Here is a 22,695-nt window from a genome sequence, read left to right on the forward strand (position 1 = left end):
AAATCCATAAACAACAATTAATAAAAAATTAATAAAAAAAAGCTTAGGGCGGTTTCAAGATAAAAACATGTGTATACAATTTGAATAGCCTACAGTAAGTAAACTGAAAATGAAATAAAAACCAGTTCTAGCACAAACATAAACATGTAACAAAAGATATACAAATATAGCTATGCGTGTGTGTTGTGGTTTGAATAACAATGATCCCTGGAGGCTCAGACATTTGAATACTTGGTCTTCAGGTGGTGGCACTGTTTGGGAAGGCTTAGAAGGTGTGGCCTTGCTAGATGAAGTCTATCCCTGGAAGCAGGCTTGGAGGTTTCAAAGCCTTACATCATTCCCAGTCACTCTCTGTGCTTCAAGCTTGCAGTTCTAAGATGTGAGTTCTTAGTTTGCTATTCCAGTCACCATACCTGGCTGCTACCACACTTCCCCACCATGATGGTGGTAGACTCCTATCCCTCTGGAAACATAAGCCCAAATAAAGCCTTCTTTCTGTAAGTTGCCTTGCCTAGATCATGTTGCTTTATCACAGCAATAGAAAAGAAACTAATACAGAAGTGGTTTTTAATTACCAGCCTGGCTATATTCACCACACAAAATGGAAAAAAAGCACTTCATGTAAGTTTTATGTAATGCATGTATACACACCTACAAATACAAACATATATACCATTAAAAGAAAGAATATTGGGTTACCTATAAAAATATAGTAGCTTATAAATGACTACAGAATTATTAAATTCCTACATAAAAATATTTTAAAATATAATTCTAGTCATTATAACATAAAAATAAAACACTAGAAAACCTTAAAAAAATCGCAAAAACTATTCTCTGAATATTACAAAGTATTACTATGAAATTAAATATCTAAATAAATGGAAAGCACCTCATTCATAGAGTTTAAAAAAAAAAGTCAAACAGTAACACTCTTCAGATTACTCTATAGATCCAGTGCAATCCCTATCAGAACCCCAGTTTGTTCTTTTGTAGAAACTGACAAAATAATTCTAAATTTCAGATGTAATTTTAAGAAACCTAAAGGAGACATGATTCTGAAAGATAAAATGAAGTTGAAGCCCAACACATCCCTTGGTCAAATCTTAGCATAAGTCAACATTAATCAAGACAAACTGGTGCTATACAACAGGATCACAGTACAGATCAACAGATACTACTGACAGTCCTAAAATAAAATTATGTATCTATATTCAGTTGATTTTTGGTAAAAGTTTCAGGACCATCTGATGAGGAAATAGTTGTCCTGACAGCTAGTATTATGATAAGTGAATACCCACATTTATCAAAACTGAAAGCTTCTGTGTTCCAAAGAACGTTATTACAAAAAAAAAAAAAAAAAAGCCAGGAGCCTGTAATTCCAGGTACTTGGGAAAATCACAAGATCAATGTCTGTTTGAACAACATTATTCTGTCTATCCTCCTCCTAACCCTAGCACTTGGCAATCACCTTTCCACATTCTATTTCTATGATTTTAGTCTACTTGAGATATTTCATATGAGTAAAATAAAAAAATATTTGTGCTTTAGTGACTGGATTATTTTGCTTAGTGTATGCCTTCATAAGGTTTACCCATGCTGCAGCATGTGACATAATTTCCTCATGAAGTCTTCATAATAAACATCTTTAAATATATAATACATTTTCTTTTTTGTTGTTTTGTCTGAGACAAGGTCTAGGTACATATTCCATAATGACCTTGAATTCACTATGTTGACCATAGTGGCCTATAATTTGTAATCCTCCTACTTCTGCTTCCTGAGTGCTTGTATCACAGTGGTGGTTTAAATAGATATGGCCCCCCATAGATTCATGTATTTGAATGTTTGGCCCATAGAAGTGGCAATATTAGGAGGTGTGGCTTTGTTGGAGTAGGTGTGGCCTTGTTGGAGGAAGTATATCACTGTAGAGACAGGCTTTGAGGTTTCATATGCTCAAGCTATACCCAGTGTGGCACACAGTCTCCTTTAGCCGCCTGCAGATCAAGATGGTAGAACTCACAGCTAACTCTCCAGCACCATGTCTACCTGCATGCTTCCATGTATGACAATAATGGACTGAAATGTAAACCAGCCCCAATTAAACGTTTCTTTATAAGAATTGCCGTAGTCATGGTGACTCTTCACAGCAACAAAAATCTTAACTAAGAAAACTATTCTATAAAAGCTCTTCATTGACCAATAATTCACTTTTTCCTTATCTATTATCTGATGCATAGTTGAATCACTTCTACCCCTTGGTTATAAAGAATAACACTGGTAAGCATGTTGTGAAGTTTAAGATCTTGCTTTGAATTCTTTTGAATATATGCCCCAAAGTGGAACTGCTATATCATATGGTAATTCTTTAAATTTTTTTTGAGCGAAATACATTGTTTTTCACAACGACACCACCATTTTACATTCCTGCTGGCAGTGCATTAATTCCAACTTTTCGGTATTCTCCCTGATAGCTGGTTAGCTATTCTGATGGGCATGAGCTCTTTTTTTTTTTTTTTTTTTTTGGTTTTTCGAGACAGCTGTGGCTTTGGAGCCTGTCCTGGAACTCACTTTGTAGCCCAGGCTGGCCTCGAACTCACAGAGATCCTCCTGCCTCTGCCTCCCGAGTGCTGGGATTAAAGGCGTGCGCCACCAACGCCCGGCTGTTTTTTTTTTGGGGCATAAGCTCTTAAATTAGTGTCATTTCATATTCTCTTGGGTCAAGTCTATATTTTCTTTGGAGAAGCATATGTTTAACTCCTTGTCCATTTTTAAGTCAGGTTTGGTTTTTTGTTTTCAGGGTATACATACTCCTTATACATTCTAGGTTTAACTTTCAATGGACAGATGATTTGAGAATATTTTCCCAATTCTGTTGATAGTCTATGTTCTTGCTTGCTTCCAGATGTACAAATTTTTGAGCTTAACAGAGTTTCATGTGTCCATGTCATGTCAAAGAAATGATTACCAAATTACAATTTTCTGAAGCTTTACTCTAATGTTTTCTATTAGTTTTAGAGGTTTGGGTCTTCTGTTTATGTGTCTAATCCTTTTTGATGAAATTTTTATGTAATGATTTAACTTCATTCTTCTAATGTGGTTATCCAGTTTTTCTATACTATCTTTTCCCCATTGCATAGTACTTGTATCCTTGATAATTATTTTATATATTTCAAATGTGAGGAGTTAACAGAAACTCTTTACAGCATACAGAGTTAGCAGACTCAATTCTTTGCTTCCTTTTCTTACATGGAAACTCTTATCTTCTAACTGGTAAAATTTGACAGCTGAGCAGTAATGGTTTATGTTCCATATGCTCTTCTTTTTTGTCATAATATCAGGGCCAAAGACAAAATTTATTTGTCTTCTTTTTTTTTTTTTTGGTTTTTACGAGACAGGGTTTCTCTGTATTGTTTTGGAGGCTGTCGGTACAGCCTGGCCTTGAACTCACAGAGATCCACCTGCCTCTGCCTCCCGAGTGCTGGGATTAAAGGCATGCACCACCAACACCCGGCTTTATTTGTCTTCTTACTGTTATATATTGAAATTGCCCTTCTCAGTATTCTATAATAACTTCAGGTTTCCATATTTCAATACTAAGACATGATGCTGTACTACATAATACCATCAGTCTTAGAGATAGTTATTCCTCAGTGTCTGGTGGAATTGGTTCCTGAACCTCTCACAGATGCCAAGATGTATAGATGTTCACATAGAGCTATACATATGGATGTGTATCAGTACCTCTATACTTTAAACTGTCACTAGATTACGTGACAGAAACAAGGTAATAGTCATTATCCTGTGCTGTCTGTGGAGAGTAATGCTAAAAAAAAAAAAGTTTATACATGATCAACAAAGACAACTTTTTTCTCAAATGTTATCTGCACAGAGTTGGTTAAATTGAATATGGAAGGCGGAATGTATTTACTTGTATTACTGCTTATATAGGTATTTCCCTAGAATTAACATTTGTTTTACAAATTCATACATATATTCATACAGACAAAGCAATAGTGGAATGATACAAGTAAAATAGGAAAGCATCTTATTTTCATCAGAATAGATCAGAAATACAGATACACTAGCCCTCAGGCACATACACTGACATATACTGCATTACCCGAAATATCTATCTCTAAGGATCCTTCTTTTTCTGGACAGAGTTCCTGAGGGATGGTTCTCTTAACATGGATCTCCTCCTCCTGTTTAATGCATTTAGTGTCTGGCAGGTTTTCAGTTTTTCTGTCTTGTACAGTGGTATCACTGGGACCTAAGAGAACAAAATGAACACCACATTATACATACAAGAAGTTGACCCCAAAAGCCTCTAACCATCTATGTGAAAGTCATTGTTAGAGGTATTGCAAAACAAATATCTATACAATAAAGTTTAGAAAAATGTAAACTGGAGAGGAAAAAAAGAGCACAAGTATACAAACAAGTCATATAGAGCTACAGAATCACCATAAGGTACTGGAGAGATGGTTCAATGGTTCAAAGTACTTGTTGCTCTTGTGAAAGACCTGCGTTCAATTTCCAAACCACATGGTGGCTTGCAATCATCGGTATGTAACTCCTGTTAATAGGATCTGGCACACTCTTCTGATCTCCAGGGGCACCAGGAATTCAAGTGGTACACACACATACATACAGGCAAAACACCCATACACATAAAACAAAATTAATTAAAAACACACACTATTTTAAAAGTTAAAAAAATCACCATAAGAAAGATGAAGAGCTATTAAGTAATCAAAGTAAGAAAAAAGTAATTCTAGCAAGCAGTACCATAGAAGAACTCTAGACAACTGACTTGGGACTCTGAAGATGGAAAACATTTTGGAGTGGAAATAAAGTCACTGAAAGCAAAGGAGCTGCATAACAAAGAGTGGAATTGGGAAAGCCACCAAACATCTACAGATTAAGTGTTTATAATGAAAAGAGGGGAAAACTAGAGCAGGCTAAGTTATTTTAGAGCTGGTCCTAACATTCTAGAAGACTGCTAAAAGAGCTTAGATTTCATTCCCAAGAACAATGAAGACTAAAGTGTATCAGGAGACTAACATAATCAACTATTTCAGGAACATTCATTTAGCAACAGTAAAAATGTGGTATAATTTTTGGAGTGTTTCTCAGAATACAAATATAAAGACTTAAGAAAAACAGTATGTAAAAAACAGAAGTACTCAGGAGACAGAGGCAGGCGGATCTCTGTGAGTTCGAGGCCAGGCTGGACTGACAGCCTCCAAAACAATACAGAGAAACCCTGTCTTGTAAAAAACAAACAAAAACAAAAAAAAAACAAAAACAAAAAACAAAACAAAACAAAAAAAAAAACAGAAGTGCTGGGGCTGGAGAAATGGCTCAGCAGTTAAGAGCACTGGCTGCTCTTCCAGAGGTCCTGAGTTCATTTCCCAGCCACCACATGGTGGCTCACAACCATCTGTAATGAGATCTGGTGCCCTCTTCTGGCACGCAGGGATATATGCAGACAGAAGACTGTATACACAATAAATAAATAAATCTTTAAAAAAATGTTTAAAAAAAGAGAGAAGTGCTTTATGCTCTAAAATATGTCTCTAGTTGATAATTGTGGCATAAATACCAGCTGTCCTCTAAAACACATTTTCATTTCCTCTAAAATAACTGAGCATGTTAACAGGATAAAGGCTCAGCCTCCTTGGCAATGCAACTTGATGTGACTACATGACCCAGGCTGGCTTTTAGGATGGAAGCTTTTCTCTTTCCCTTACTTCCTGCTAGGTGGAGTGTCAGCTGATAGTACAGCTTGAGAATGAAGACCAGAAATGTCAACAGAGGGAGAGAAAGTATTGCTCCCTGAACTCTGGATTTTTTAAGAAGTGTTTTTGGTTTTTATCTCTTAGAACCAAAGTTAATCCTAAATTAAACATACTACTACAGGCAATTTTTTCATAATCCTATTGAAGTAATTTCCAAAGTAAACAAGTTGAATATCTAAATAGCAAACAGTTCTTGTACAAATGGTATGAGACTATTTTTATAAAAACTATGATATAATCTATGTTAGCAACTATTTTAACTCAGTTAAAATGTATAGATAGCATGGTTTAATAAATTCAACAATTGGTGTCTCTGCTCTTCATTTTTAAAATATTCTAAAGTGCAAAAATAAATTAAAAGCAGCTATAAAACAGGATTTTACAGGCAAAATCTAAACATGGTAACAGCTTCATAATAATGACTCAGAAATGGTATGCAAAGTAAGAAAGAAAGTTTGCATTCAAATAGATCATATGGCAATGACTGATATAAACCATGTAAGGCAAAACACCAAAAACAAGGGGTAAATGTAATTATTCTATCAGATAGAGGATTAATTCTATAAACAGTAAAGACAAAAACAAGAATATAAACAAAGAAAAAAGTTCTAGACAATCCTATAAAACATAATTATCAGGATTATGGTAACCAACCAACCAAACAAACAAAAAACACTTTTCAAGCCTTATATCTATTTCATGTGGAGAGTTATCTTGTTACAATGAAATAAATTACTAAAAAAAGGAAAAAGCCCCTGGTAAGTCAATTTCTGACAATAAGATTATTTTGTAATATTACATATTCAAAAGTTCTGCATAAATATCTTAAAGAGTTTTTAAAACGTCAACTTTATTCATACCAAAGTCAACCAAAACAGTAGGCTGCTTGTGATTTTCAAGAAATAGTCTTTTAGGAGAACAGAGGAAAGGAGAGCCAAACAATCCAGTTCAGCTACCTGCAGTATCCTGCAAGGAACTTCTTTCTTCAGGCTTTGCCATCTTGGTCATAACACTTCTACTAGTGATATCTTTCTGTTCTTTGTCCGAGATATTATGATCCCCAGTGACGGGTACTTTAACTGGGGCCTCTGTATACGGACATCATTGAGCCCAGAGAGAAGAAGATAATAAACAAAAGGCAAACAACTTTCTTGTCCCTCCCTAACACCCCTTGGCCACCCCTTACATCTTTATAAAGGAGGGGAAAAAAGAACTTAGGCTCTGGTTTGGAAAACTGTAATATCAATTAGAAAGTTTGCCATATCTTTCAATGTACAACATCAGTCAGTTTAAATAAAGTAACACTTTAAAATCTGTTAATAGTCTGATGAAACCACAATCTCTTTTCTTTCAAATAAATCATGTTTTTCAAAGTAAAAATGTGGGCTTAAACAAGTGCTTGAAGTTCTTAGGTCTTTCCAAAGTTTTTATGAACCGTGGAGCTAATTAATATATCATATAGTCAAGAAAAACTTATACAATCTAGATTCTACATAACGTACTCTCTAAATCTCATGTAGTTATAACTTTCAAGATTGTCTGATACTTTATGTTCTCTTTTTCCCTCCTTGGTCATATGTCTGCTCTTACCTTTATCTGTATTTCTCAAGAGAGAAATCAAAACAATGTTAACAATGAAACACACAACGAATAACCAGCCTTGGTTTTATTTATCCAACAATCTCTTTTCTTTCAAATCAATTATTTTATTACTTCAATCCTAAATTTTTCCATCTAATATTTTAATTAATTTGCCATTTAATATATTAGACACAATAGGAGCCTAACAAGGTATTAACAACTTAGTTTAAGAAATGAAACATTGCCGGGCGGTGGTGGCGCACGCCTTTAATCCCAGCACTCGGGAGGCAGAGGCAGGCGGATCTCTGTGAGTTCGAGGCTGGGCTGGACCGATAGCCTCCAAAACAATACAGAGAAACCAAAAAAAGAAAAGAAAAAAAAAGAAATGAAACATTATAGACACAGTTCCTTGAAGCTATCTATCCCATTCTTAGTAGTACACTTTATACTGGACTTGAGTTCCTCTCAATCTCTTTAGCATGATGCATTAATAAAAAATGTTAAGTTTAACAATCTACACTCATTAGTTACAATCATCTTAAATGTCTAAATCTTATAAGATACAATGCTGTATGTATTCTTTTGTTTACTTAACTCATCTACTGATCAATCTATAGCTATTTCTGTTTGTTTTTATGTTGAAAAGCAGTAGAGTGAGCATTTTACAAGTTACAAACATCTTTTTTAAACTATGTCTTTTAATGGCTTATAATATTTTATGTGCATGTTAATAACTTCACCCCCCATCTGTTTCATGTCACTTCTACACTGGAAACTGGAGATACAGCTCAGTTGCTAGAGTGCTTGCCTAGCAGCATGCACACATGAACTCTTGGACTTGATCTCCAGTACCACATAAACTGGGAATGGTGGCACATGCCTGTGATACTTTCATGGAGGTGGTGGATTTGAAGGCAAATCAGAAAATAGAGGTTATGCTCAGCTACATAACAAGTTCAAAATCAGCTTAAATATATGAACCTGTGTGGTGGTTTAAAGAAAATGGCTCCCATAGGGAGTTGCTCTGTTAGGAGGTGTGGCTTTGTTGGAGTTGTTGCAGCCTCATAGGAGGAAGTGTGTCACTGTGGGGATGGGTTTTGAGGTCTCCTATGCTCAAGCTACATTCAGTGCGGCACATAGTTGCTTCTGCTGCTTTGTGGATCAAGATGTAGAACTCTCAGCTCCTTCACCAGCAGCATGTCTGCTTGCACACCACCATGAAGGTAGTGGACTAAACCTCTATAACTGTAAGCCAGCCCCAATTAAATGTTTTCCTTTATAAGAGTTGCCACGGTCGTGATGCCTCTTCACAACAACAGAAACCCTAACTAAGTCACCCTATCTCAAAGAAAGGATGAACTTCCAAACTATTTCAGAGTTATAAGGGTATTTAAATTATATTTTTTTCTTTTTTATCACATAAGGCTATCATGCATTTTTGTTCAGTGTGCAGACCAGGATTTATCTGGTATTCTTACAGATGTTATCAATTCTCTAAGCACTACTGATGTTCATCCTCAAACTTCATTGGCACACCATCTCTCTTTAACTTTCCACATCCATAAGTTTGTTTCTGGATCACATTATGCTACACTTTTTCATTTTAGAAAATAACTTATTTTTTGAGATTATAATATAACATTTCCCCTTTCCTCTCTCCAAACCCTCTCTTGTACCCCTTGCTCCATGGCCTCTTTTTAATTATTGTTGTTGCTGTTGGTGGTGGTGGTGTGTGTGTATGTGTTTGTGTGTCCACACGCACGCCTGCATGTATGTAAATATATAAATCCAACTTGATCAGTCTTTACATTATGTGTATGTCTATGTTTTCAGGGCTGACTATTTGATACTGAATAACTAATTGGTGTGCTCTTCCCTGGTGAAGACTATTTCTGCAGCTCTCAGCATTCCTTAGCTACCTGTCGTTCTTTGTCTAGGTTTGAGGCCTCATAAGCTTTCCTTCCATGCTAATATGCCTACTGTCATTCTTTATTAAACACATAAATTAGCATAGTTTTAACCCCTCATAATAACAAAGACCATTGCAGAAAACCACAACTGACCAAAATACAGAATTGTGTAGCTCAGTCCCAACTGACCCATCTATAGCTCAGTTCCTGCACCTAAGACTCAGGGATCACTGTAGAAGAGTAGGTAGAAGGATTTTAAGAGCCAGAGGAACAGGAAGTTTGTTGTGAGATTCTGTATCCTAGAAATGTCAGACACCACACTCCTAAAGTCATACCAATATGGCTGCCTCCTATACTTCTCTGTTTAATCTTTTACAAATCATACTTAGCAAGCTACACATAAAATTTTGAGGCTAGTACAGCAAGCTCTCTTATTAGCCCAAAGATTAATTTAATGACAGTTGAAGACTTTATTATTACTATTATGCAATTCTCTAATTATGTAGGACTTCCTTAATAAGTTTTAATGTAGTTTTGGAATTTTTTCTAAGATAGTCTTGCATGTACTTTAGGCTCATTTCTAATAACCTTATCTTTTGTACATCTTCTAAAAAATATTTTAACTGTCCTAGAAAATATTTACATAAAATGAAGAAATATCAGCTGGGTGTTGGTGGTACCCAGCACTCCAGAGGTAGAGGCAGGTGGATCTCTGTGAGTTCAAGGTGAGCCTGGTCTACAGAGCGAGTTCCAGGACAGGCTCCAAAGCCATACAGAGAAACCCTGTCTTGAAAAACAAGCAAACAAAATAAAGTAAAATAAAATAGAAAAAGAGGAGGAATATCACTAATTATCAAACAATAAGTGTATAACCTTATCCAGGTCAAGAAATAAAATCCAAATAGAAGCCTATTACCTAGTTCCTTCATTCTTCCTTCCCATTTTTTCCAACACTTGATCTAAGATTTATACAAACTGAAGATAAACCAGAGTATATAATACCTGATTTTAAATACAACAAGTTAATCAGGAATGTCTCAACTTCGTATAAATGATTAATACAAGGTATGTGTTTTCCTTCCTTCACTCACACTGTGTCATTTTATGTTTGTTACAAATACCTATCCTTTTCTCCGTGCCAGTAATTATTCAATAGTGTTAGTACTACAAATTACCTATTTTATTAAACAAATATTGGCCATTTGAGTGGTTTCTATGCAACTATTACAAATACTGTTTGAAGAATATGTGTGAGGCTAAGGCTCAGTGGTAGAGTGCATGCTTAGCCTATGTGAGGCCCTGAATTCAAAACCTAGCAACACATCCAAAGTCAGGATACTAATTTACACTTTTACCAGCAGTGAATGAGTTCTTTTCTCCATAGCACAGCATTTTTCATTTCAGCCATGCTAATAAGTATAGAAAGCCACTGCTGTCTTGATTTGTATCGCCAAATTACCAACAAAGTGAAAATTTAATATGCAATTATTAGGTATTACATAGTCTCTTTTATAGAATCATCCACAATTCTTTTGCTCAATTTCTACTAAGCTGAATATCTTTCCCACACTATTTCTTTTTACATTCAGAATATTTTTTGTGAAATGTACACATTGTAATTTTTTCTACTCTGTGATTTGCCTTTACTTACTGTTCACATTTTATAGAATTTTTTTTACGTAAACATTCCTTATTTACCTATATGGTTGCTGGTTTTACATTTTGTTTGATTTTTGGGAGAGGAATACAATTTAAAGAACTTTTTCCTTTTCTAAAATTAAGAAGGCATACTCTTTCATTTTCTAAAAGAAGATCTATCTGTCCATCTACTTACCTATTAATCTATGTTTCTATGCTTTGGTTTAGGATTTTTTGAAACAGCATCTTGCTGGAACTAGTGATCTTCCTGCAATTTTAAATATATTATACTTTTAGAAAATGGCTGTCCTCTATCTAGAGAAAAAGTTGAAAACTCAACAGTTTGGCCAGAGAGACCAAGTATCTGAATGAAGCAGGTGGGGTCTGAGAGGGTTGGGGACTGTTGCAAACATGAGAATGGATGTTTCCGGTCTGCAGGAAAGAGCAAGGGCTCAGCTGAAGGGGACTACTGTCACAGAGAAATGTGAGATAGGGGAAGCCAGACATTCTGATTCTCTTTCTCCCCCAAAGAGCCCAAAAACTGAATTTTCACAGGTTGATAGCAAAATAAAATTTCAAAACCTCATGTAAATTCTTAACTCCTTGTCAAATCCTACCAGAAATGCCACTCTGCTACATTAAACAGAGATAAATTCATGAGAATTTTAAGCAAGATTTTCTGGTATCTAATATGCAAAATAGGCTTGATTTAGTGTTTCATTTCACAGCTACAATACTTTTTGTTTATGGTGAAAATGAAGTTTAAAGTTTTCCAGTCTCTCTGAAAGAACTTTAAATATTCTAACATTACTTTCCTGTGCATATTTAATATAGTGGTAAGGACAAAGTTTCTGAAACAAACCAGAAAATGGATAAAGACAACAATATTCTCACGTCAAATAAAAAGGTTCAGGAAAGAAGTTGTAAAACAGGAAAGTTCACTCATTACCTGCATTATCTTTCCGAGGAGGTTTTCCCACCTTTGTCACGGCTCTCTTACTATAGATCCCTTCTGTATGCTTAATGTTCACAGTGGCTGAGAGGTCATCATCTCTTGTGCCTAGCACTTGAGGTGGAAATTCTGGGGCAATAGCATCATTGGACCCTACAGAAAAAATTGAGAAAATATTATAATTAACAATAAAATAGTCTTGAAGTCAAGACAGACTTCTTCTTTCATGGCTATGAAAACAGTACCATGATAGCAATGTTACAGGCTAATTAGATTATCAGTCAAACGGAAACTGGTACTATCAGCTCGGGAAAGCTTCTGAAAGAAGAAAAGTGACTGAGGGATGACTTCTGGTATTGATATGAAGACAAAAAGACACATTAGATAGTAGTTACTATTCAAACACACACAAGGCATGTATAGGAACAATGTACACTGTGGTCAGGTTAGACAACAGGGTATATTAAGAATACTATTTAAGCCGGGCGTTGGTGGCGCACGCCTTTAATCCCAGCACTCGGGAGGCAGAGGCAGGCGGATCTCTGTGAGTTCGAGGCCAGCCTGGTCTACAGAGGGAGTTCCAGGACAGCCTCCAAAGCCACATAGAAACCCTGTCTCGAAAAACCAAAAAAAAACAACAACAACAACAACAAAAAAAAGATGTGAAGAATACTATTTAAGCCGGGCAGTGGTGGTGCACGCCTTTAATCCCAGCACTCAGGAGGCAGAGGCAGGCGGATCTCTGTGAGTTCGAGGCTGGGCTGGACCAATAGCCTCCAAAACAATACAGAGAAACCCTGTCTCGTAAAAAACAAACAAAAATACTATTTAAACATAACAGCAGCACATGGAATCCTAATCCGAAGACTATAGATTTTACTGTACATGAAATGTAGCATCAATGAAGTTGTTTTTTAAACATGGAGTAATTCACAAGCTTTGACTTAGAAAAATTTGTCTAATGTTGGGGTGTTCTGTATTGCATGAGTCAGTCGAAGAAAAAGGTCACTCCAAGATGAAATTTTAAGGTCTAGCCTCTGATGAACTAAACCTTGAAATGCTGTACAAAGGTTTATGTACTGATTTTTACACGAAGTTGTTTTTCTGGGTAAAGCATTTCTTCATACCAAGGTCACTATTCTAATTATCTCTCTCTAAAAGAAACCATCAAAGACCCTTGCTACTTTAGTCCTTGTTGTTACTGTTTGCAGTACACAATAATCCAAGAGCTTCAGGTGTATCCGAAGCATCTTATGACCAAAGTCATGCAAAGGCTGTAATGCCCCCTCAGAAAAACAAGTCTACAAATCAAGGAAAACAATCATCATTTTCCACAATGATTCAAGGTCAAAGTACTTCTAGCAAACAATCATTCACTCTAATGATTTACCCTAGACACCGTGACTCTGCTAGATTCCTACAACAGTTTAACAAAGCAAAACACCGAAAGAGAGCCAGTCATGTAGATCAGAGAAATGCCTAGCATTTGTCCAATCCCCGGCACCATAAAAATGAAAAAGCAAATTTAAAAAAAGAACAAAAGAAAAAAACTGAAAAATTTATGTGACAAAGATATGAAAGAAACTTTCTTTTAAATGTATTTCAACATTACTATATACACTGACAAACACATCTTATGCCACATCTATAAGCAAAACTCATTTCTAGACATATAAAGGCTTATAGGAACTACAGAATTATATAAAATGGTTTGTCTTTCTAGCCCAGGATACCACACTTTGTATGTTTCTTGAGTTCTAATTATTGTACAATTAGTGTATATCTAATAGTAATAATATGTATATGACAATAAGAACTGAGAAAGTACCAGTCTCATTGGTTCAATGCAGAACCAATATAAATAAGCCACAATGGGATTTCAGAACAGCCTGCAAGTTTCCTACCAAGCGTTTTGGACCAAGTCTGCAGATGACTTACTTGATTATCACTTTCTGCCCCTTGCCCCTTAGCTCTCTGGAAAGTCCTATTATCCTTTCTTCTACCAAGTCTCCAGTGCTGGAGTTCCTCCACAACTGGAACTTTATTCTTCCTGGGTACACACACTATAACTACCAAAGAAAGAATGGCTGGTAAAAAAATAAATGCTTAAGCCAGACATAGTAGCACATGCCTTTAATCCCAATACTTGGAAGGCACAGGAAGGCAGATCTCTGAGTTCACAGTCAGCTAGGTCTACATAGTTAAGTTCCAGGACATCCACAGTTAGTGAGACCCTGTCTTGAAAAAAAAAACAAAAATAAATAAATAATAAAAACTAAAAAATAAATGCTTATCACTGGCCAAGGATTTTCTTTCTTTTATACTTCAGATTCTAGCAATAAGGGTACAGGTAGTTCTTATTCCATTTTAACAGAAATGATCATTCTCACCAATCCTTCTACAAACCAGAGCACATGTCAGGAACAACAATAATACGAACAATCAGCCAACTACCTACCCTTCTTTCTCCAAGAGAAGTGACCATGTCAGTTGGGTGGAGAACAACAGATAAATTCTGATAGTTGCAGTGGATGAGCAAGAAAATGAATGCCAGTGGGCCGAGAGGCAGCTGGAGAAGAGTGCAGACAAACATGTACACAATAGAGAGCGTGTGCTTATTTTCCAGCATCTGTGCAGAGCTGAAATACATGTGGGTAGAGGTTTATGTCTGGAGCAGAAAGAGTTAACATACCTCTTCCACAACAGTAATTAGAGATCTGGACTCTGTGTTATCACTTGTGTATTTTCATAAAAGCATTCATCTATGATGCAAACAGTGCCTCTTCACATGACTCTCATCACCATCTTTATGTGGCTATATAACAGAACCTCTTTATTCACATGCCCAAAGCAGATAATCCTATCATCTTCCCCAAATATGCTTCTTAATCTCCATCATAGTAAATGTCATTCCTACTCATGATAGGGGATATCCTTCTGTATGCCGTGAATATATGTTTTCTTACTGGTTGATGAATAAAGCTGTTTCAGCCCACAGACAGGCAGGATGTAGCCAGGCACGAAGTATAAGTGGGGCTACCAGACTAGGAGAAGGCTGAGAAGAGAAACGCAGAGAGTGAGTTGCCAGTGAGACACCATGTAGCTGCCAAGGGAGCAAGAGACACAGGCACCACCAGTAAGTCAAGATCATGTGGAGATACACAGATTAATAAAAATGGGATAATAGTTAAGAGAGAGCTAGCCAATAAGAAGCCTGAGCCATGGGTCAAACCGTTTATAATTAATATAAGCCTCTGTGCATTTATTTGGGACTAAATTGTTGTGGGACCAGGTGGGACAGAAAATTCCGTCTACATATCTACCCAGTGTTCACTGTAGGAAACTAGAAATTCTTTTTTTCCCCACTGCCTTATCCTACTCTCTAACACCAAGCCCACAGGAAGTGTTTCCTAACATGCAGTTGCCTCTGTGTCCACTTATTCCTTCTCTATGATGTCACTCTAATCCTAGAGGCTACCTTTTCAAGTATGGCAAAGCCTTCTAACTAACTAACTGATGTCTCCACTAACACTTTGGCTCTGAATCTCCCACTTCCCACAGACAAGCCACCATCTCCACATAAAAACTAGGATAAAATTCACAAAGGTAAATCAAATCAGTTACCTACTACATCAAAGCACATATGCTTTTAAATTGCTTACAAGTCCTACATCATCTACTGTCAACCTTATTTATCCACCACTCTACTTTCATTGAAATGTGGGAGGCCAATATTTTGAACTAAGCTCCTGTACCAGGATTCAGCAGAACAGCTCAAAATGGAATCACTTGTGCTAATGACATGCAAACAACTGTAAGGATGCAGAATCCCAAAGAGACTAGCTTTCAAAACAATAGATTTTCACCAACCAGTTGAAAAGAGTCAGTTCAGCTTGAGTGGAGGAACAAAGTAAGTCTCTTCTTTATTCCTTCTAGGGAAGTAACATGCTTACCAATCTGCTTCCAAGGGTATAATAACTCCTGTCTCACATTACAGATTATAAAAACCAACTGTTCAGCTGGGAGTCGGTGGCACATGCCTTTAATCCCAGCACTTGGGAAGCAGAGGCAGGCAGATCTCTATGAGTTCAAGACCAGCCCAGTCTACAGAGCAAGTTCCAGGACAACCTCCAAAGCAATATGGAGAAACCCTGTCTCGAAAAAACAAAAACAAAATAAAACAAACAAAACCAACTGTTCTGCTATGCTTAGTTTTTCTGTTATGCCTAATTTCTGACTATTCATTAAGAGTCTATTCAGCCTTTGAACTAAATTCATGAAACTATGAACAATTTAAAACAACCCAGAAGCCAAGTTTTGTGGTTCAGATTTCTCATCAATGCCATTTGGGGGGCTGAGGCAAGAGGGTCACAAGTTCAAAGACTGCCTGGGCTAAAGAGCAAGTTTGGAGAGAGCTCAGGCAACTCAAGGCGATACTTTCTCAAAATAAAAAGTTAAAAAGAAAACAACAGCAATGGAGAGGCCTAGCGATATAGATCAGTGGTTCAGGAATTGAACAAAGAACCCTTGTGCATGCTACCTAAGTACTGTATTATCTAGCATGGCATTTGGCCACAACATGTTAACAGCTTTAATATCCACTAGTTCAAAGAACACATAATACAGCATGTATCAATGAATCAGAATGTTGTTGCTTTATAAAGTCCAAGTACTCTAAGCACACCCTACTGTGTTCATCCACTCATGGGTGACAGATATATGGGGTCTACTGTTGGGCTACTGTGAATACGACCTCTATGAGCATAGGTACACAGATGATTCGTTAAGATACTGTTTTCATTTCTTTGAAATGTATACTTAGAAGCAGAATTGCTCAAACATAAATATGTGTTTGGAGTTCTGAAAAATTGCTATGTTGTTTTTCACAGTGGTTATGCCATTTACATTTCCACCAGCACAAAGATTCTAATTTCTTCATAGCCTCATCAACACATGTTTCATATTTCAAGTAATTAGGGGTGATTCTCACAAGTGTGATATGTGACCTCATATGACTCTGGGTGGTACTTGCCTGTGATGACTGATACAAAGTACCTTTTCATGTATTGGTAGGCTAATATGGACTTAGGTTCCATGTGTACATATAAATCAAAGTATTTTGTTTTTTGTTGTTGAGCTGTAAGTTCTTCACATTTTTCTGGATATTAACTCTTTATTACACACACACATGGTTTGAAAATATTCTCTCCTGTCCCATATTAGTGGAACAAGCCTTTGATCCTGGCACTAGGGAAGCAAGACAGGAGGATCTTGGTTGAGTTTGAGGTCAGCCTAGTCTACATAGTGAGCTCTAGGCCAGTCAGAGTGACATATTGAGACTCTAAAACAAAACAACCTCTTATTCTATGAATTACATTTTGTTGATTGGATATTTTTTGGTACACAAGCATTTTGAATTACTTTTCTATTTCTTCTTAGTTACTTACATTTTGGTGATCATGTTACATTTTATGAAAATGCAACTGTTCTATATTATTTTAATCATCAAATCTCACATGGTAGCTCACAACCATACAGTGAAAGCAAGCCTGGTGTGGTGAAACACACCTTTAATACCAGTAATCGGGAGGCAGAGGCAGGCACATCTCTGTAAATTCCAGACCAGCTAGCTTGGTTTACATACTAAGTTCTAGGTCAGTCATTCTACAAAGAGCAGTGATTCCCAGACTATGAGTCGCAACCCCCTGGGGGTTTGAATGACCTTTCACAGGGGCTGCATATCAGATATCCTGAATATTAAGTATCTATATTATGATTTATAGCAATAGCAAAACTACAGTTATGAAGTAGCAATGAAATGATCTTATGGAGGGGGGTCACCACATGAGGAACTGTATTAAAGGTTCTCTAAAGAGAACCACTGCTTTAAAGGGAAGCTCAAGGGGAGGAAGTGTAGGGTCACAACCATCATTAAGTCTAGGTCTTCCATGAAGTACCCTGTGCTTATCAAGAAAGACATAATTTTGCCCGGTGGGCAAGATGACCCTGGGCAACAAGTATTCAAAAAAGAACACCAATGTACTTAAAATAATCTGGAAACGTGTAATAACTTAGCTGTGTAAACCTATATGCCTCGACGGCCAGACTCTGTTAACTCTGTTCAAAGTGTTCAAACTGTTGGAAGCGTAACCTAGGGCAGGAACTCAAAAGAGAGTTAAGCATGGTGGTTTATAGAATAAGCCTGAAGTGTACCTAAGTTAGTAAAATCTTCTGTTCAAAGCCAACTCTTGTTTGGATCTTAGCCCCAGTCATCCAGGCACATTAGTAAAAAGCTTTTCCTTCATCTCTGAGGGTACAGAACAATTTGTCACTGAGAAGGCACATCCTGCACTTTTGCTCCCTCCATTGTGGCAGTTAACAGTGTCCCACAGAACTCTGATATTTCTTTCTTTTTCTCTTTTGTCTGTTCCTCTCACTAAGTCATCTCAATGGACCTATCTTTAGGTTCACGGTTTCTTCTGCCTGGTCATCTTCTGTTGAGCTCCTACTGTGTTTTTTCAACTCCAAAAATCATAAAATGGCCCCTTCTTATAATTTCTGTACCTTTATAACATTCTCTATTTGGTAAGGCCTTAGTTCTTCAAAAGTTGTTTCATTTAGATCACTGAACATATTTTAAATAGTTAAGTATTTGTCTAGTAAGTCCAATGTCTAGGATTCCTCAAGAACTTTTTTCCTTTGTATAGAACAAACTACATCTTATGTTTTTCCTTAATATTTTTGTTGCAAACTTAGAAATTTAAATAATACAATATAGTAACTGTTAAAGTCAGATTCTACTCCCATCTCAGGATTTGCTACTGTTTTATGTTGTTTAGTAACTTTTGAATCAAGACTGTAAAGACTACACTACTACACAATTTGGATGGTTGTGGGCTAGTGCCTGCATGAAGACTTAAACAACTGAAACCAGTAAATTCTTCATGTCTTTGGGCTCTGTGCTTTATCTATAGGGGCTTTAACCCAGGCAGCTGTCAACTAAATTTTAGCCTTCTCTTTTTTTCTTATGCAAAATCTCAAATAACTCTTATTATGAATCAACCAGAGGTTAAAGCAAGAAAACCTCCATATTTCACTATAAGATATCACAATCAAGCCGGGCAGTGGTCACGCATGCCTTTAATCCCAGCACTTGGGATGCAGAGGTAGGCAGAGCTCTGTGAGTTCGAGACCAACTTGGTCTACAAGTGCTAGTGATAGGACAGCCTCCTAAGCCACAGAGAAACCCTGTCTCCAAAAACCGAAAAAAAAAAAGAAAGAAAGAAAATAAAAGAAAAAAGATATCACAATCAAACAGTCTATATACAATATTTCTAAAAATAAAATATTAGAATTTTTTGCATAATACCTGAATGTGAGCTCTCAACAGTGGTATCTGATTTGGAATCCAAATCTGAAGGAACTGTTTTTAATTGTGGAACATAGTACATCTTCGAACTACCAGATGGCTTATATGGCAACAGCACTGGTTGGGCTGAGGAGGTAAAGATCAGAACCGTTAGGAAAAAAGCAGCAGTGACTCTCACACATAACAAGTACCTTCCACCTGCTAGGCAGTGCTCACCATTCTTGCAATACATGAATGAACTAAACATAAATTAACCTTTACTTTCAACATGGGAAATACACAGCACATTTAATTAAACTATATAATCAAATTATCTGGTATTTTAATAAATTACAGGTGGTGTGACATTCTCACCAATGAGAATGCAATGAGAGGTGCATTCTCAGCAATCTATTCCATAAGTAGATGACTCTAACTATAAAGCAGTTTATCTTATACTAAACCCAAGTGCCTACTTACTCTACTCCTAGAGAATTAAGAGATAAGTCTACTTCACTTCTCATTAAGCAGTTTCAAAATAAAGCTTCTATTATAAAATATGATTTTGAATATTAAGAAAATACACCAAAGTAAAAAAGACAAGGTCTGACTATTAAAAGACCATCAGTTTAATGTAGATTCTAGCCATGTTTTTCTTCTACTTACACCATCATTATGATAAAAAAAGTAAAAAGTTAAAATTCAGTTCTTGTTTTATAATAATAAAACTCACAGTTGGGTCTCTCTTCTTGTGTTTCTGCCACCATCATAAAAGCAATATATTCCAGGTAAGACAGCAATTGCCCCATGGCCAGAATCTCAGAAACAGGCACTTGGAGGCGTACCTAAACTACTTTTGCTACCTGGAGCCAATTTGTGCCAAACTCCAACTGGCTTACAAGCCTGAGATGCAAAGGCAAATTTTTGTTAAACTGCTGAAAATAATGCATACCTGTGTGTGAGAGTATGTGTGAATTTATATATATTTGGCAGTACTACAGACTGGTCTAGAACCTGGTGCATGTTAAGGATGCATACACACTATAATTGAGCTATATCCACTAGTATCCATGGATTTTTTTTCTTTTCATGTGTGTATATGTGTGTTCATTTACATGTGTGGAGGTACATGTGCATGTGTGCACATATGTTTACATTTCCATACAGAATCAACCTGAGTAACAAGTGATTGTTTCATAAGTAAGAAATAAACCATTTCTGTGCACTATTAAAGACTCAGATGTCACATTACTATAAGCTAAATGCCAATTATTCATCTGCCCGCCTTAAAAAGTTTTTATATACTACTGTATTTTTACAAAACTCACAGGACATAAGTCAGCCATAAGCAGCATGAATTACAATATACTCTTGTTAACTCCTTCAAAACAAAGATGAAAAAACTGGATATAGTATTTTTGTAGCATAATGTTTACGTTAAATTTAGGTTTCACGGGCCAGGCAGTGGTGGCACATGCATTTAATTCCAGCACTTGGGAGGCAGAGGCAGGTGGATCTCTGCAAGTTCAAGGCCAGCCTGATCTACATAGCAAGTTCTAGGATAGGTCCAAAGCTACAAAGAAACCCTGTCTCAAAAAACAAACAAAATTGAGAAAAACAGTACCATTTCAGAGATAATTAATTATACATAAAATGGGTTAATGATGTAAAACTCCATTACATTCCCTACCGTCTTTGCCATTAGAAGATGTGATTTGCTGCATTGAGGATAATGAGGCAAGCTTGGGTGGCTTTTGGGCCATGGGGCCAAGAACTTCCTGTCCATGATCATCAACATTAATAAAAATTTCAGACGAAAATGTGGTCTTTCCTGGACTTTCTGTTGTTATCTGAGTGATTGCATCAGATGATAGTTTTGCAGAGGATGTAGGAAAGGGAGCCTTATTTTGTTCTCGTGAACTAATGGGGAGGGAAAAAGACAAAACAGTTCATATCTTTGGCAAGAAATATTTAAGTAACTAGGCAATTGTAAATATAGTGATCTCACATGTTAATAACCCATTTCTACAGTATCTCTCACTAAAAGTGACCAAGCATGTTTCTTATCATTTATTCCAAAATTTACCTTTAATTTTAACTTATATTACCATTATGTAATTTAACTGACGAAACATACTTTCTAGTTGAAATTAATAGACATTCATTTATTTGTATTTAATTTGACAATTACTATAAAACTATACTAAATTCCCAGTGACACAAACATAAACATGAAACAAAGCCACAAAGGGTTTATATTTCAATGGTGGAACCAAATGGGTATGTGTTGGGAGATGTCATTCTGTAAATATGTCTGATTGGTTTGAATAAAGCACTGTTGGCCAATAGGGAAGCAAGACAGGTGGGACTAGGAGTCAAGGAGGATTCTGGGAAAGAGAGGCACAGGCAGACACGATGTAGGCCGCCAGAGGAGTAAGAGGTCCGGATCCTTTTCTCTGGTAAGATAAATATTTAGGTTAACAATTATGGGTTAAATACTTAAGTCAAAGAAGATGCTAAAAAACAAATTTAATTCTATAATCAACTGAAATATTTTAAACCCAACTATAAAAACTAGGCAAATTAGGGACATGTCACAACAAACTCTTTTAATCCCAGCACCGAAGAAGCAAAGACTGGAGGATTGCCAGTTAGAGGCCAGCCTGGGCTACAAAGCAACACTCGATCACACACACAGAAAGGAAAATATGTACCAACAAATATTCACAAAATGAAAAATAAGAAAATGAAACACAACCTTAGAAAATCTTTTTTTGTTTGTTTTTGTTGTTGTTTTGTTTTGTTTTTTTGAAACAGGGTTGCTCTGTATAATAGCCCTGGCTGTCCTGGCACTCACTTTGTAGACCTGGCTGGCCTTGAACTCACAGAAATCTGCCTGCCTCTGCCTCCCAGGTGAGACTAAAGGTATGGGCCACCACCACCAGGCCTACAAAAAAAATCTTTTTTAAGTTAAAGTAAAATAATCCAACACAATTCAGAATGGTAGAAATGAAGAGTATTTAAAGAATTGTATAATTATATATATGCACATAAAGACATATATTGACTACATATATAGTTACATATTGTTTTATATTATATGTAATACACAAACACATAAAAGAAAACTGCTATTCATTCAAAACAGTAAACGTCTGGTGAAGTTTTAAACATGTGCAACAGATATATATATATATATATATATATATATATAAATATATATATATAAAACAACAAAAGCACAAACAAAAGGGTAGGTGTGTAAAATGAAGAGCACTAACTAAACTAAGGAACTATAAAGTCAAGGAAACATTTCATTTGTGATTTGGGTGTTCTGCCTGCATGTATGTGTGTGTCCCACATGAATGCAGTGCCTATGGAAGACAGAAGACGACCTCAGAGTCCCTGGGACTGGAGTTACAGATGGGTTTGAGCTGCTACACAGGTGCTAGGAATTAAATC

The 22,695-nt window shown here is 36.4% G+C and overlaps 1 protein-coding gene across 8 annotated transcripts in view; it reads right to left on the reverse strand.

Annotated features, from left to right (window-relative positions):
• Nucleotides 1-22,695, reverse strand: part of Alms1 (ALMS1 centrosome and basal body associated protein) — a 116,237-nt gene that overhangs the window by 29,199 nt on the left and 64,343 nt on the right. For 6 of the 8 annotated variants that reach the window (XM_021227747.2, XM_040737303.1, XM_021227746.2 and 3 more), the window contains 5 exons: nt 20,924-21,153; nt 19,255-19,380; nt 11,883-12,038; nt 6,761-6,892; nt 4,124-4,273 (listed from right to left, as the gene is read on the reverse strand). In XM_021227747.2, the coding sequence (XP_021083406.1) occupies nt 4,124-4,273; nt 6,761-6,892; nt 11,883-12,038; nt 19,255-19,380; nt 20,924-21,153 (794 nt within the window). Of the gene's footprint in view, nt 1-4,123; nt 4,274-6,760; nt 6,893-11,129; nt 11,202-11,882; nt 12,039-19,254; nt 19,381-20,923; nt 21,154-22,695 lie in introns of those variants that run through there. The other 2 variants (XM_021227748.2, XM_021227744.2) reach the window with 2 other exon arrangements.

This window comes from Mesocricetus auratus, unplaced genomic scaffold (genome assembly GCF_017639785.1).
Source record: "Mesocricetus auratus isolate SY011 unplaced genomic scaffold, BCM_Maur_2.0 Super-Scaffold_100676, whole genome shotgun sequence".
NCBI lineage: Eukaryota > Metazoa > Chordata > Mammalia > Rodentia > Cricetidae > Mesocricetus > Mesocricetus auratus.